The sequence below is a fragment of the Myotis davidii genome, unplaced genomic scaffold (genome assembly GCF_000327345.1).
Source record: "Myotis davidii unplaced genomic scaffold, ASM32734v1 scaffold21, whole genome shotgun sequence".
In the NCBI taxonomy this organism is placed as follows: Eukaryota; Metazoa; Chordata; class Mammalia; order Chiroptera; family Vespertilionidae; genus Myotis; species Myotis davidii.
This window is the reverse complement of record NW_006292573.1, coordinates 195,421-210,946: the sequence shown is the minus strand read 5'-3', so window position 1 is coordinate 210,946 and position 15,526 is coordinate 195,421. Positions and strand designations below refer to the sequence as shown.

The window sequence follows — 15,526 nt, the reverse complement described above, 5'->3', positions numbered from 1 at the left end:
AAGGAGAGGAAAAAAATGTTACCACAAAATTTTCCATGTCCTATAGTATTTATATAGTATCTGGGATATTTATGCCACACAATATATGCTTATTGCTTAATAAGTAAATATTAAAAACATTAAGTTCAACATTAATGGGAGAAAAACAAGTCCATATGAGATTTAAGATGTGATTATATAAAAATTGGTCCCTCACTTTCCCCAAAAGGACTAGAACTGAGGGAAAATTGCTATTGCACACGATCTAGAGAATAATTAAAACAAATCTAAGTTTCCAATAAAACAAACTAAAAAACTCATTTATAATTTTATACTCACACAGAGGCAGCTGACCAGGCTAGATAAGTTGACATGTCGTGGAGCAAACATATGAAGCTGCTGAAGGCAAGAGATGGCCTGCGCTTGAACAAGGCAGTCTGGGTTATCTTGCATCACTGCACAACCCAACAGACAGGACGTCCTTAAGGTAGAAACTGAAGTACTGTTACCTAAAATGAAAGCAGAAAGTTTTAAATAATTGACCTATAAAATCATTACTCTTTTTCCAATTTTAAATTTAAGAATTTGTGAAGTAAATTTCTTCTACAAAAGCAGGAATAATCCATTTGAAAGATTTTTGGATGATTATTAGTTATTCTTAATCTGAAAGGTTTTTGGCAACACAAATCTTTAGGTAAAAAAAAAAAAACCTAAGACTGTCTGTAGATTACACCAAATTTTCATGAAAAGTGGAATTAGAAATTGCTAATAAACTTAGCCCTACTTGTATTAGTTGAGCGTTGATTTCATCTATAATGACATCATATATTGTGCATCTGAACAGATCAGAATATCTGAGTTTTCAGATGCAGTCATTTATTTCTTTTCTTTCTTTCTTTTTTTAAAAAAATATATTTTATTGAATTTTTTACAGAGAGGAAGGGAGAGGGATAGAGAGTTAGAAACATTGATGAGAAAGAAACATCCATCAGCTGCCTCCTGCACACCTCCTACTGGGGATGTGCCCACAACCAAGGTACATGCCCTTGACCAGAATCGAACCTGGGACCCTTCAGTCCGCAGGCCTATGCTCTATTCACCGAGCCAAACTAGTTAGGGTGCAGTCATTTATTTCTTAAAAGAGATCAAGAGTTCTTTAAATTACTCTACTTCATGTCTGTCATTTTAGTTGTTAAGAGAAGCATTTTTAGGACGTATCAAATCTTTCTAAATATGTACTCCTTTTCTTTTCAACGTAAGATAATCAGACTGAATGGCATTTATTTAGCAAGATAGAATACTGAGCACCTACTACGTGCCAATAACAAAGGCTTTTCAACTTTCTCTTCGTTTGATAAAGAAAACCAAAGCCTAGAGATGTAAGAATTTCCCCAAGGTCACCCAATTAAGTAGTGGTAGAGTTTAAAGTAAGTATCGTAGTTTCTATGTTATTTTTCTATCATGCCATCATCCAGGATTCAAAGTTTTCCCAAGAGTACTCTCAACATTCTGCCAATATATCTGAATATAACATTCTGTTAAACTTCACTTCAATGACAAATATTTGAGTCAGTCATAGAAACTAAACTAATTTTTAAAAAAATATATTTTATTGATTTTTTACAAAGAGGAAGGGAGAGAGATAGAGAGTTAGAAACATCGATGAGAGAGAAACATCGATCAGCTGCCTCCCGCACATCTCCTACTGGAGATGTGCCCGTAACCCAGGTACATGCCCTTGACCGTAATCGAACCTGGGACCTTTCAGTCCGCAGGCCGACGCTCTATCCACTGAACCAAACCGGTTTCGGCTAAACTAATTTTTCTATGTGTATTTTTCATGTAAAACATCCAAAAAACAGCTATGCATACCTTGTAGCTCTGGACCTAATGTAGTAATAAGGGCATTCAAACAACGACCGAGACTTTGGTGAACTTCAGCATGAGTAGGAGGCACATTTAACAACAACATTATAATAAGAGAAAGGGTAGGTTCCACATGTGGATAATAGAGTGGGCCTGCAGAATCGATGATCAATGACAGAGAGTGTAGGGCCCAGGTCTGTGAAGACAGAAAAAAAATGTAAATGTTACAGCAGCATTAAGAAACATAAAAAATAATGAATTATTCTTTAGTTGAAGCAAGCGATAAAGTAATGGCAAAGTAAAGTATTTGTACGCTACTTCTAACTTGTAAAGAGAAATGAAGAATTTTAAAAGTTAAAGAAAATCTTTCTTTAAATACCCAGTAAAAATCAGCTGAGAGACAATCATCTAATTTAGAATGGTATATTTAGATAAATCTCAGCACTAAGAATTCCAAGATAATGTTTGATTCTTTAGCTAACAGCTTGCGCTAAATCTATTTCGTTGAAAATTGTTTATTGTTTAATCTATATAGAGAATGAAAATTCAAATTTTTAAAAGATTCAACAAAATCCGCAACTACATGTCATAATATGAACAAATCTCACAAAAACAATGTTGAAGAAAGCCAGACATGAAAAAGTCCATACCATATGACTCCACTGATATAAAATATATAAAAGCAGGCAAAACTAACATGTGCTGCTGCAAATTAGGATAATGGTTATCCTTGGTAGGACAGGTAGTAACTAGAAAAGAACACGAGGACAGTGTTTGGGGTGCTGATAATGTTCTGTTTATTAATCTAGGATTGGACACATTGTATTCAGTTTGAGACTTGATTCACAGAGATGAACACTATGACAGGTGCACATTTATAAATATATTTGTAAATACATAAAAATATATACTTATATATTAAACAAACAGACAAATAAAATGCCTTCAAGCCAAATCTGGTCTGCCACTTGTTTTTATACTTGAAGTTTTATTGAAACACAATTATGGCCCTAGCCGGTTTGGCTCAGGAAAGAGCGTAACATTTTATATTCACCCGAACCTGTTTGGTTCAATGGATAGAGCGTCGGCCTGTGAACTGAAGGGTCCCAGGTTCGATTCCAGTCAAGGACACATGCCTGGGTTGCGGGCTCAATCCCTAGTGGGGGGCATGCAGGAGGCAGCCAATCAATGATTATCTCTCATCATTGGTATTTCTATCTCTCTCTCTCCCATTCCCTTCCTCTCTGAAAAAAACAAACAAAAAAACATTAAAAAAGAAAAAGAAACAATTATGCTCATTCATTTATATATTATTTATGGCTGCTTTCCTGCTACAATGGCAGAATTAAATAGTGACAGAGACCATGACTAAATAGTTTACTATTTGACCCTTTATAGAATAAACTTGCCAACTCTGGTTTAAATGAAACAAGTCTGGCTATATACCGATAACCACTGAAGTTGGATAATGGGTATAATAGATTCTTTATAGAATACTCTCAACTTTTATGTATGTTTGAATTTTCCAAAATAAGAAGTATATAAAAAGTTCTTCCTTCAGGAAACCAACTTAGAAAATTTTACTGCTTTTATCAATGGATGCATAAAAAAGCATATAGTACTTTACCAGTAAATGCTATACAATGAAATTCTGTTGAGAGAGAGCTACAATCAAGAATCAGATTTGATGACACCGGAAGCCATGTAAAGAAGCACTTAAATTAATCAACAAAAAGTATTCAATATAAAAGTATGTACATTCAGAACAGGCTTCTTCAATAAGAAGAGGAATATAATAAATAGAAGCAAAAAGTACTGTACTAAAAAAAGGGTTAAAGAATGGACACCTCAACTTAATCAAGTACTAGATGATGTGGTGAGACTATTGATATAGTAATTCCAAGAATGAACACTATGAAGCTTATTGTGGCGGAGGGATATGAAGTTTAACAAGAAGGTAGTTAAACTGGATCTTAAAATCTAAAATTTTTGTATTGTCAGATAGGAATAAGAAGAGCAACAGGAAAAACAGAAGTGCAGATAAGAGAATGACATGTGTGGGATAAAAGTAGATGGATCATCTATAGGAGAACACCAGTACTTGGGTAAGGAGAGAGAAGATTCTTGGGTCAGCTGATGAAACCTGAGTGAGAAGTTGACCTAAGAAGCAATAAGCAGTTTTGCAGCTTTTCAGTAGGGAAGTGGCAAGATGAAAGACTTTCAGGAAAACAAATTTGGCTTCATATCTAGGGAGAGTTGAAAAGAACCTAAAAGTAAAATGACCAGGTAGGAGGCTACTATCTATATATATAAAAGCCTAAGTGACCAGCTGACGGGTAGCTATGACACACATTGACCACCAGGGGGCAGATGCTCAGCGCAGGAGCAGAAACCACAGGCATGGAAACATTGAACAGACTGATGAATCTCAGAGGGATGGGGGTGGGAGGGGGAGCCTGGAAGAGATCAACCAAAGGTCTCATATGCATACTAGGTTCCTTGGCCTGGTCTGTGTCCTCTCACAATCTGGACCCCTTGGGGGATGTCAGAGAGCCAGTTTTGGCCTGATCCCTGCAGGCCAAGCTGAGGGACCCCACCAGTGCATGAATCCATGCACTAGGTCTCTCGTAGTAAATAAAGGCACACAGGAGCCTTGGCTGGATTGCTCAGTTGGTTGGAGCGTCATCAGATGTGCCAAGGTTGCAGGTTTGATTCCTGGTCAGGGCGCATACAGGAGGCAACCAATGACGTATCAATAGATGGAACAAAAAATCAATGTTTCTCTTCCCCTTCTTCCTCCTCTCCCCCCTCAAATCAATAATAATGAAAAAAGACACAGGAAACCAAGATAAGGGGAGCAAAAGAGCAAGAAGAGTAATAATCATTCAAGATTTGATTAAAATATCAGGAAAATGATGATTTCAACAGAATTGGATAAGCTATGTACAACAATATGATAAAGTGGTTAAGAACATGGATTTGGAGTCCATGACTTGTTTTCTTAACCTGAGTTACTTAGTTTCTGTAAGCCTCAATTTTCTTTCTGTATAATGAGAATGTACACCCTAGACTACTGTGAAGATAAAATATATTCATATGTTTAGAAGAATATAATACAATGTTTGTTACCTATTAAGATCTCCAAAATAATAGTTACCATTAAGATGGCAGACAGATTAATTCTCAGAAATAGATACTGAACTTGACTTTAAAGCCAGGAGTGGGCAAACTTTTTGACTCGAGGGCCACAGTGGGTTCTTAAACTGGACCGGAGGGCCGGAACAAAAGCATGGATGGAGTGTTTGTGTGAAATAATATAAATTCAAAGTAAACATCATTACATAAAAGGGTACGGTCTTTCTTTTTTTAGTTTTATTCATTTCAAATGGGCCGGATCCGGCCCGCGGGCTGTAGTTTGCCCACGGCTGCTTTAGACACTGAGTGTGAAAAAGAGAATTAAATTTTAAAAATTCATCATGGTTAAATGGCTTTAATATTTACTATGAGAGGGCCCTAGATGGTTTGGCTCAGTGGATATAGGGTCAGTCTGTGGACTGAAGGGTCCCGGGTTTGATTCCGGTCAAGGGCACATGCCTGGGTTGTGGGCTCAATCCCTAGCATGGAGCATGCAAAAGCATTTATGTTTCGATCTCTCTCTCCCTCTCCCTTCCTCTCTGAAATAAATAAAAATATATTAAAAAAAATTTACTGTGAGAGGGAATTATTTATAAATTACTAATGATCAATAAAAACATAATTTGCAAATCATGAATTTCAAGGAGGATATCACATGGAGTTCTTACCTGTACATCAGGAGAAGTACTGTCCTGAGACAAAGTATATAGGATTCCTACACAAGAATTCAAATGCTGAGAACTTATTCCTCCTAAATGCCTATGGAGGGATCCCAAAGCCAATGAATGCCCTGTTCTGGTAACCACGTCCCTTGCTGACTTCAGTCTGTAATTATGGAAATAAAAATATATGATAATCACTGAAGCGAAACTACTGCATGATACCGTCACCTACACAAAACTTTTTGTATGAATAGTTCTAAAATTCAGAAACGTTTTTACTGTTAAATGATAAAAAATTTCTGAAATAACTTGTAAAGAAAAACATTTTAAATAAAAATATCTTCACATTATTATAGATTATTTAAGTAAAAGCAATTTCAATGTCTTTCAGAGATATACACACACTAAATTTATATGGAGGACATTATTACTTTATTAAATTACATTTCAAAAAACATTGCTGAGATACTTTAATTCCACAGAGAGAATTCAACTCAAGAACTTTGTATTTAAAATTAAATGTAATAGGATAAGTAATATATGAGGAATTTTCTATGTATTTTACACTAATTTAAGTGCTTACATTTAGTTCTTTAATCCTCCCAACAACCTTGAGATCCATACTATTATCAATTCCTTTTTGCATATGAGGAAATCAAGTAGGATAGCCAAAGTAACTCTTACAAAGTAGACAACTATTAAATGGAAGAGTTGGGATTTGAACCAAATTAGTAATCTGACTCCAGACTCTTAAACCAAATCAGACACATATTCAGCAGACTAGAAGGTCAAAGTGCTGCCTGCACTTCTACCACCAGTACTAAAAGTAACTTTATGTACCTACATATATTACCAATCTAACCATAAACTTTTATTTGTAGTTATTTTATTTTTTATCACTTTCTTATTTATTATCTCATTTACCTTAACATCCTTTAAATAGGCAGGGCAGTATTAACAACCTTCTATACCAGCCGTGGGCAAACTACGGCCCGCGGGCCGAATCCGGCCCGTTTGAAATGAATAAAACTAAAAAAAAAAAAAGACTGTACCCTTTTATGTAATGATGTTTACTTTGAATTTATATTAGTTCACACAAACACTCCATCCATGCTTTTGTTCCGGCCCTCCGGTCCAGTTTAAGAACCCATTGTGGCCCTCGAGTCAAAAAGTTTGTTCACCCCTGTTCTATACCCAGCTTTGACACCTAGCCTAGGAATATTAAATGAGAAATTCACTTACTTGTCAAAGCTAACTTGAGCTAATGAAGCAGTAAAAGGTCCATCATCAACCACTTGGGCTAACCTTGCCCATGCCTCTGCAGCTGCACATCTCACGAGGGGGTTGGGACTTTCTAAGGCTCCTATTACTAATGCTAGGGCAGGTCTTCTCATTTCTTCTGGACCCAAACTTCCCTTGGAGCCAGCCACATACTGAAATATGAAAAGAACAACTCAAACTTACAACTGCAGTGAATTTTACCTAATTTCGAACATATGTTCTGGTTAACCAAATGTTTCATACTTGGATTACTACTTAAAAATAAATCAGATCATAAAAACTCCACTGAACATACAAACATAATTTGATTTTTGTGACAAAGTACTTTAGAATTTTAAACCTCCAGACAAACAATGTGGTGACCAACTATCACTGTAGTATATACATATGTTCAGAAGACTATTAACAGGGATTTTCCATAAAATATATAACTAATGAAACCTATTTTATTTTATTTAGAAACAATAAGTTATAAATGTTAACAACGAGCCAGATTTGAAACATATGCCATAGTCTCCCAATCCCTGGTCTAGGCCAGTGGTCGGCAAACCACGGCTTGCGAGCCACATGCGGCTCTTTGGCCCCTTGAGTGTGGCTCTTCCACAAAACACCACGTGCGGGTGCGCACATACAGTGCAATTGAAACTTTGTGGCCCACGTGCAGAAGTCGGTTTTCGGCTTGAGCGAGTCTATTTTGAAGAAGTGGCATTAGAAGAAGTGGGGGGTATTGGTCGGGCAACAGGAAACGCGCAGGTGGGCTGCAGGATACGCAGCGCGGGGGAGGTACATTGTTTTGAGGTATGTTCGCTGAGGTCGACCCCTTCCAACTCTCCCATCCACACTCGTCTATCTGAATTTACACATTATTTACATTTGAAATTATTCATTTTCTATAACAATAACAGAAATACTGCAAATAGATATGGTACATGTTTGGACTTAAGTTTCCATGTAAAGACTAATGAGTTTGCCAACCACTGGCCTAGACCAAATTTGCAAATATCACATGGAGTTCCACATGCGGCTCTTTGGCCCCTTGAGTGTGACTCTTCCTCAAAATACCATGTGTGGGCACGCACGTACAGTGCGATTGAAACTTCGTGGCCCATGTGCAGAAGTCGGTATTTTGTGGAAGAGCCACACTCAAGGGGCCAAAGAGCCGCATGTGGCTTGCGAGCTGCAGTTTGCCGACCACTGGCTACTATTAGGCTCAATAGAGTAAGGCATGGCTCCAGTACAAGGTTATCTGACTAACAAGTTATATGTGGAGAAAAAGTAAAAGGGAAATTATAAATCACAAAACATTTTCATCAGGAGGTTAAGAAAAACTAGGGGGGAAAAACAATGATAGCCCTTTAACAATACCTTCCTCCAACTTACTTAGTTGATCCTACCTTAAAAAAAAAAAATAAAGCAAACATGAATTTTTAAAAAATATAATTACTTTTAAGAAACTGGAAACTGAGGAAATAACATGTAACTGAACTACTTGTTGACGAGCTCCTTTTGTGTGCTTTATACTGTCCAAAAGCTGTTCCAATGTAAGAAGCCTAAAATCAGAAACAAAATATTTTAAAGCAAATAGAAAAGACAGTATTGTTAATCAAGATAAAGTAAGTCAATGGACAGTAATAAATATCTACTGCTAATTCGTTTTGTTGATACTACTAAAATGTTGAACACACCAAAGCATTTTTGGAAAAGAAAATATATCATAACCAATGCAAAAATATTTAATTAGGTGTCCTTCTATAGTGGGGGAGAAGCATTATTTTGTGGAAAACAACAATAACAACAAATGGATGTATGACTTAATAAAGATTTACCTGGGCAAATCCAGCTATTTCAGCAATTATTTTCTAAACAAAGGATAGCTTAGAAATTATTTGCATCAATTTTTGTTTTTAATAACAGAACTTAATTGGATTCAAACACATTGCTTCATTTTAAAGGTAGCACCAACTTATGTCATCTACATTTAATGCTTCTCAACTACACTTTAAAAATGTACTTGGGATCATATTATATACAACACAACATTAACTCATGCTTTTTCCATTTTCTCCTGACTGTATCCAGGACTGACAGCCCCCAAGTTTTTCCCCATCTTTTAATCCCAAATCCTAACAGATTTCAAAAACAAAACAACACAAAACAAAACAAAAAATAACATCAACAACAAAAATTCTGAATTTTCAGGAAGATGACTTTTTTTCCTTTATAAATTTATAAAATTAAAAAAATTTATAAAATTTTTTTCCCAATTACAGTTGACATTCAATATTGCATTCATTTCAGAGGTATACAGCATAGTGGTTAAACATTATATAACTTATGAAATGGTAAGTACCTGGTACCATACATAGTTATTGCCTACATTGACTATATTCTCTATGCTATACTGTACTTGACAACCCTATGACTAGTCTGTAACTGCCAATTTGTACTTTTTAATTCTCCTTTTACCTTTCCCACCCATTCCCAACCCCTTCCCATCTAGCAACGGTCAAAATGTTCTCTGTATCTATGAATCTGTTTCTGTTCTGCTTGTTTTTTAGATTCCACATCATATGGAATACTATATGATGAACACAGGGGTGCATATATCTTTTCAAATTTGTGTTTTGGATTTCTTCAGATAAATAACCAGAAGTAGAATTGCTGGGTCATGAAGTAGTTCTTTTAATTTTTTGAGGAGCTGACGCAGATAACAGCATTCAGTAACACTGAATTAGTTATTTCTAAGTGGCATAAATTAAAACATGTAATTATTTTGTTTGTAACAAAATCAGAAACAAAGTTTTGAGTATAGTTGAAACAAAAATACACAGTTAACTGAGTAAACAGCAGACACACATTTGAAAATACTGATTTACTTTATTCTTTAAGGGAGGGTGTATAATGGTGAACATTTTTAATACTGAGAACTCTATGCTTTTCCTCTCTCTCCATCAACTCACAATCTACAGCATTTTATAAGTATTTATAGCAGTGGTTCTTAACCTTGGCTGCTCATCCGAATCAGATGTTTTTATTTATAAGTTTCAATGCCTAACATAGTATGTACACTATACTATTAAATCAGAATCTACACGTTAGAAAGTTGTTCAAATGATTGCAATGTTAGTTCATTAACAATTATCAAGTTAATGAACTAATTCATTCTTTGCAATTAGGTGTAAAAAATATATTAAAAGTAACCACAACATTTGCATAAGATCAATAATATTTCTTTTCTGTATAAAATATGTTGACATTCTAGAAGTTTTTTTGTTAATCCTCACCCGATAATATTTTTCCATTGATTTTACAGAAAGTGGAAGGGAGGTAGAGAGAGGGTCAGAGAGTGAGAGAGAGAGAAACACAAGTGAGACACAATGTGAGAGAGAAACATCAATTGGTTGCCTCCCATACGTGCCCAGACCAACCCACAACCTAGTTATGTGCCCTGATAGGGAATTGAACCTGCAACCTCTTTGGTGCACAGGATGACATTCCAACCAACTAAGCCACCCCGACCAGGTTATGAATTGAACTTTTTAATTTACATTTTATTGTTTTATATTTTCTAAATCTTCTTCTATGAGTATGTATTAATTTATAATTAAACAAAATAGATGCTATTATAAATCAATATTTGTGACTTCCCATATACAATAAGAACACAAATAAAGTTGAAATTAGGATTAGCCATTTTAATTTCAGAAGAAAGGGAGGGTAAGTGATAATAAAATCGTTTTTTTAAAAAAAGAAAGTTTGTAAGAACTATATTCTTTTCTTTTTTACTTTTTACCTTGAATTTACTAAAAAGAGTAGAGCCATTTAAGAACATGCTTAATTTAAATCACTTATCCACAAGGCCACCCCATTTCATCCACTGTAGTTAGCTGTATTAATTCAAATGAACTATTTTAAATTAACTGTATTCTGTACAGGTAAACAGGGAGCTATATGCTACAAATAAATTTGGGAAAATACCTTTTGAAATTAAGGATCTGAAAAGACACCTCAAAATTTGTGTGTGTGTGTACACCTTAATGCTACCAGCCTTTTAAATAAAATGACATGAAGCTGTTAAAAATAAACAAATTTTATTCACTTTTCTATCCACTAAAAGACTTGTTTCAGAAATGTGTTGTTGACAACACTCAAATATATTTGTTCATCTTCAGCAAGAGACCAAGGTAAATTTCCTACCTAACTGGAAGATATAACTGGATAAAATTATATTGTGTATATATATAAAGAGAGAGAATATGAAGGATGATACTTAATCTGTAAACTGTGGACCAGTATAGCCTACAGGAAAGATTCACTTCCTTTTTGTATCTCAGATAAAAACTGAATTTTCTGGTAGTCGATATGAATAATGTTTTTTAATCTCCAAGAATGGTATTTCCTCAGTTATCAATTAAGAAGCTGTTATTATCAATGAGAAATCATTATTAAACTTTGAGTTTTCAAAACCAAAATTCACTTTGAGTGAACTGATATCCATCAAACTGAAGACTAATCACTGGACCTACAATGGCTCCATGAAGCCTCCAAGAAAGAAAGCCTGTGAGACCTAATCTAAGCAGAAAACCAACGTTTTTCCTTATGACAATAGCTCATAAATCACTGTTCTCTCTCTTTTTTTTTTTTTTTAACTTTTATTAGCATTTATTTTATGCTGAATTTACTCTTGGGCCCTGTTTTTGTTCAGTTTCTTCTGGGATATCTTTTTCTCCTGCGCAAACTCCTTTTCTGGTTTAGGAACAACCTGCACTTTTTCATGAAGGATCCTCTCAGCGTGGCAGGGAGAGTTCGTGTGTGGGTTAAACCACCCATGAGCTCTGTAAGCTTTGTTCACCTGGACGTGCTCAATGAACAGAGAATCTACATCTAAACCCTGAAGTTGATCACTACTCTCTTCATTTTTAAGCATGTGCAGCAAAAACTCAGCACTCTTTTTGGGCCACTGACTCTGTTTGCCCTGGGCACACTTTCCAACTCAACCACTGCAATGACAGAATGGCCCACATTGCTTCTCTAAAGTGACATCCTTCAGACATTTGGTGGTTTTTCAGAAATGCATACCCTTGATGGCTTGGGCAGTTTCATGGGTTGTGCTGAAGTGGACATGAAGATTTGAATCTCTTGATATGTATGATTTTGTGAGGTTTTCTGGGTCAAGTGAACAATAAGCCATTTTCAAAGGCTACCTCAGGTTGCTTCCAGGAAGAGAAATCAATGTTCTGTGTCACGGAGTTTCCAGTTCTATTTTCAGATAGATAATAAGCTAACTGTGGGTTAAGTATTGTATGCACAATAGTACTATCAACTGTTAGTTTAATTTAATCGTTAAGTTACTTATTAAATATTAGCCAGGTAAATAAGTAAACAAGAGACAGTATCTCATCCTGGCTGATTTTGCTAAGTAGTTAGAGTGTTGGCCCACAGACCCAAGGGTCATGGGTTCGATTCCTGGTCAAAGGCACATATCTCAATTGCAAGTTCAATCCCCGGCCCATGGGAGGCAACCAACCAATGTGTCTCTCTCATGTTGATGTTTCTCTCTCTCTCTCCCCATCTCCTCCCTCCCTTGCACTTTCTCAAAAACAAGAACAATAACCAAAAAAAAAAAAAAATTTATATACATATATATATCAATGGAAAAAATATCCTTGGCTGAGAAAAAAAAAAAAGAGACAGCATCTCACTTTCATCTGTAAGTTTGTTATATTATTGAGAACTTCTGACAACATTCTTCTTTCCCACCCAATTCTACATTATGCATTCATTGAACCAATTGCCAGTCTGGAAATACTACATTTCAGAATAAGTAAACTATTTATTTCAGGGTAAGTGAATTACTAAAGATGATTTACCTTTGAGCTTCTCCCACATGAGCACAAACAACTCCAAAGAGCTTGACTGCAGAGCTAATCACTGATAGTGTTGGAGGTAGGGGCTTAGGCACTGAATCTCCCCCTACATCTTTCTCATAAATAGAATAGGGGTCATACTCAAGACTTCCACAAGCAATACCATTACTAAGCAGGAGCTAAAAAAAAAAAAGTTATATAAAGTTTTAAAACCACTGTTCACACATGGAATGAACCCAAGAATTATTGAAAAATGACCTTACCTGTTCCTCAATAAATCTATGGTCAGTCTCTTGTAGCAAAGGACTTAATAACAAAAGATCATCCTGATGACACAGGGGTGGAAGTAAAAATGTGGATGCTGCCACCTGTATGTCAGGGCCAGTCAAGTCAGCAGCCAGCTCTTTGAGGATAGCACAGAGGTGTCCTGTTGAGTCAGAGAAAAAAGAACAATTACTAATTTAGTAATAGCAGTTAACTGGTTAGAGTATGGGCTTAAAAAAAGCCCAGGTGGAACTTTAATCTACACACTGGCTAACTTTAATCTATCATAGCCAAAGATTATATATCTGATCCTAGAAAAATACCCTACAAACGAATGGCTCCTCAACTATGTGCTATTGATTGCAAGGCTGACTGGATACTGAAAAGACACAAATCTCAATGTATGTGTGTAAACCTTATGATGCTACCATCATTTTAAATAAAATGACATACAGTACAAAAACAGAATAAAAAAGATAGATACAAAAGCTAATAAATTATATTAAAAAAATGATGGCCTCACCCTGGCGGTGTAGCTCAGTGGTTGAGCATGGACCCATGAACCAGGAGGTAACGGTTCAATTTCCAGTCAGGGCACATGCCTGGGTTTCAACTCAATACCTAGTAGATGGCATGCAGAAGGCAGCTTGATAATTCTCTCATCATTGATCTCTATATCTCTTTCTCTCTCTCTCCCTCTCCCTTCATCTCTCTGAAATCAATAAAAATATATTTTAAAAAAAGGTAGCCTCGAAAATATTTGTGTTAGATATGTTTTTATCATGGAAAATTTCAAACAGATACAAAACCAGACATAATAGTATTATGACACCTCAACTCCCTACAGCTAGCATATGATAGTCATTCATCTTGACCAAGTGGATCAATCTTGTTTCACCTATAACTTCCTTGACTATCTCACTATTTCCCACATTATTTTAAAGCAAACCCTAGAAAGAATATAATTTCACCCATAAGTATTTCATAGTGTATCACTAAAGGACATTTTAAATAATTCATGATCATAATATGTTTTAAAAACCATGAAACAAATACTCATTTAGTGTTTAAATTTTCAGTGGACTCAAATACCTGTTTTGTTTGCTTTTATGTTTGAATCAAGTTCTAAGTAAATCTACATAAAATAGTTGATATATCTTAAGTCTCTTTCAACTTAAAGTTTTTCCCTCTACTTTCCCCTCCCCCCTGTAATTTATCTAAAGAAATTAGATTATCTGTTCTGCAGAAATTTCTAGTCTGGATTTTAATGATTATACCCGCCCTCCCCGCACCACCCCCCCCACTCCAAGTGCAGTTTAATTTATTCCTCTACCATCTCTTTTTTTTATAATTTGGAACTTAGATCTAGAGAGGATTCTTTTTTTTAGTCTGTTTGTTTTGGGAGCCAAGCTAGTGCACAGGTGGCATTGTGATTATCTATAAGGCATGAGACAAGGTATGGCTCTCTCTCTCTTTTCTCTCTTTCTCTCTCTCTCACACACACACACAAACACACACCCTATATAATAAAAGCCTAATATGCTAAGTGTCTGGTCAACCGGTTGGCCGTTCAACCAATCAAAGCATATGCTAATGATATGCTATGGTCGCTCAACTGCTCATTATGACGTGCACTGACAACCAGGGGGCAGAAGCTCAGACTGGTAGGTTAGCTTTCTGCTGGGGTCTGGATGATCAGGACTGAGGGAGACGGGCTGGACATGGCCTGGAGCCCTTGTGGTTCCTCCCTGGCTGGCCAACCTCCCGCAACTCTCCCGGGCCCTGATTGGGCACTGGTGGGGTCCCTCGGCCTGGCCTGAGCCCTCTCCTAATCTGGGATCGCTCGGATAATGTCGGAGAGCTGGTTTTGGCCCGATCCCACAGGGGGAGCACCACTCAGCTAGAAGCCGGGCTCAAATGAGCTCAGTAGCCGTGGTGGGAGCCTCTCCTAACTCCGCAGCAGTGCTAAGGATATCGGATTGCCAGCTCAGGCCTGCTCCCCAGGACTAAGCTGTCAGTTGGACATCCCCCAAAGGCTCCCAGACTGTGAGAAGGCCCAGACCGGGCTAAGGGACCCACCAAGTGCATGAATTTCATGAACCGAGCCTCTACTGTGTGTGTGTGTGTGTATATATCTACACTAATAAAAGACAAAGATACTAATTGACCATACCTTTGCTACACCCACCAGCCAATCAGAGTGACTATATGCAAATTAACACAACCAAGATGGCAGTTAATTTGCATATACCGTCTGGGAGTGAAGCAAGCCAGGCAGCTGAAAACAAGCCAGGTGGCGGAGGCAGGGGCGAAACAAGCCAGGTGGCGGAGACGGGAGCGAAACCTGCCTCAGCGGGTGTTGCTCCCTACTCTGCTTTGCTCCAGCCAGAGGAAAACACCAACAAGCCACGCCCACCAGCCAATCAGGAGCAAGTATGCCAATTAACCCAATCAAGTTGGCGGCGGCCATGG

The 15,526-nt window shown here is 36.7% G+C and overlaps 1 protein-coding gene across 1 annotated transcript in view; it reads right to left on the bottom strand.

Annotated features, from left to right (window-relative positions):
* Positions 1 to 15,526, bottom strand: part of HEATR5A (HEAT repeat containing 5A) — a 96,637-nt gene that overhangs the window by 36,486 nt on the left and 44,625 nt on the right. Inside the window, exons 14-20 of the mRNA XM_015565486.1 lie at positions 13,054 to 13,217; positions 12,794 to 12,969; positions 8,368 to 8,473; positions 6,885 to 7,075; positions 5,649 to 5,805; positions 1,852 to 2,041; positions 319 to 488 (exon numbers count right to left, since the gene is read on the bottom strand). Coding sequence (XP_015420972.1) covers positions 319 to 488; positions 1,852 to 2,041; positions 5,649 to 5,805; positions 6,885 to 7,075; positions 8,368 to 8,473; positions 12,794 to 12,969; positions 13,054 to 13,217 — 1,154 coding nt within the window. The remainder of the gene's footprint in view (positions 1 to 318; positions 489 to 1,851; positions 2,042 to 5,648; positions 5,806 to 6,884; positions 7,076 to 8,367; positions 8,474 to 12,793; positions 12,970 to 13,053; positions 13,218 to 15,526) is intronic.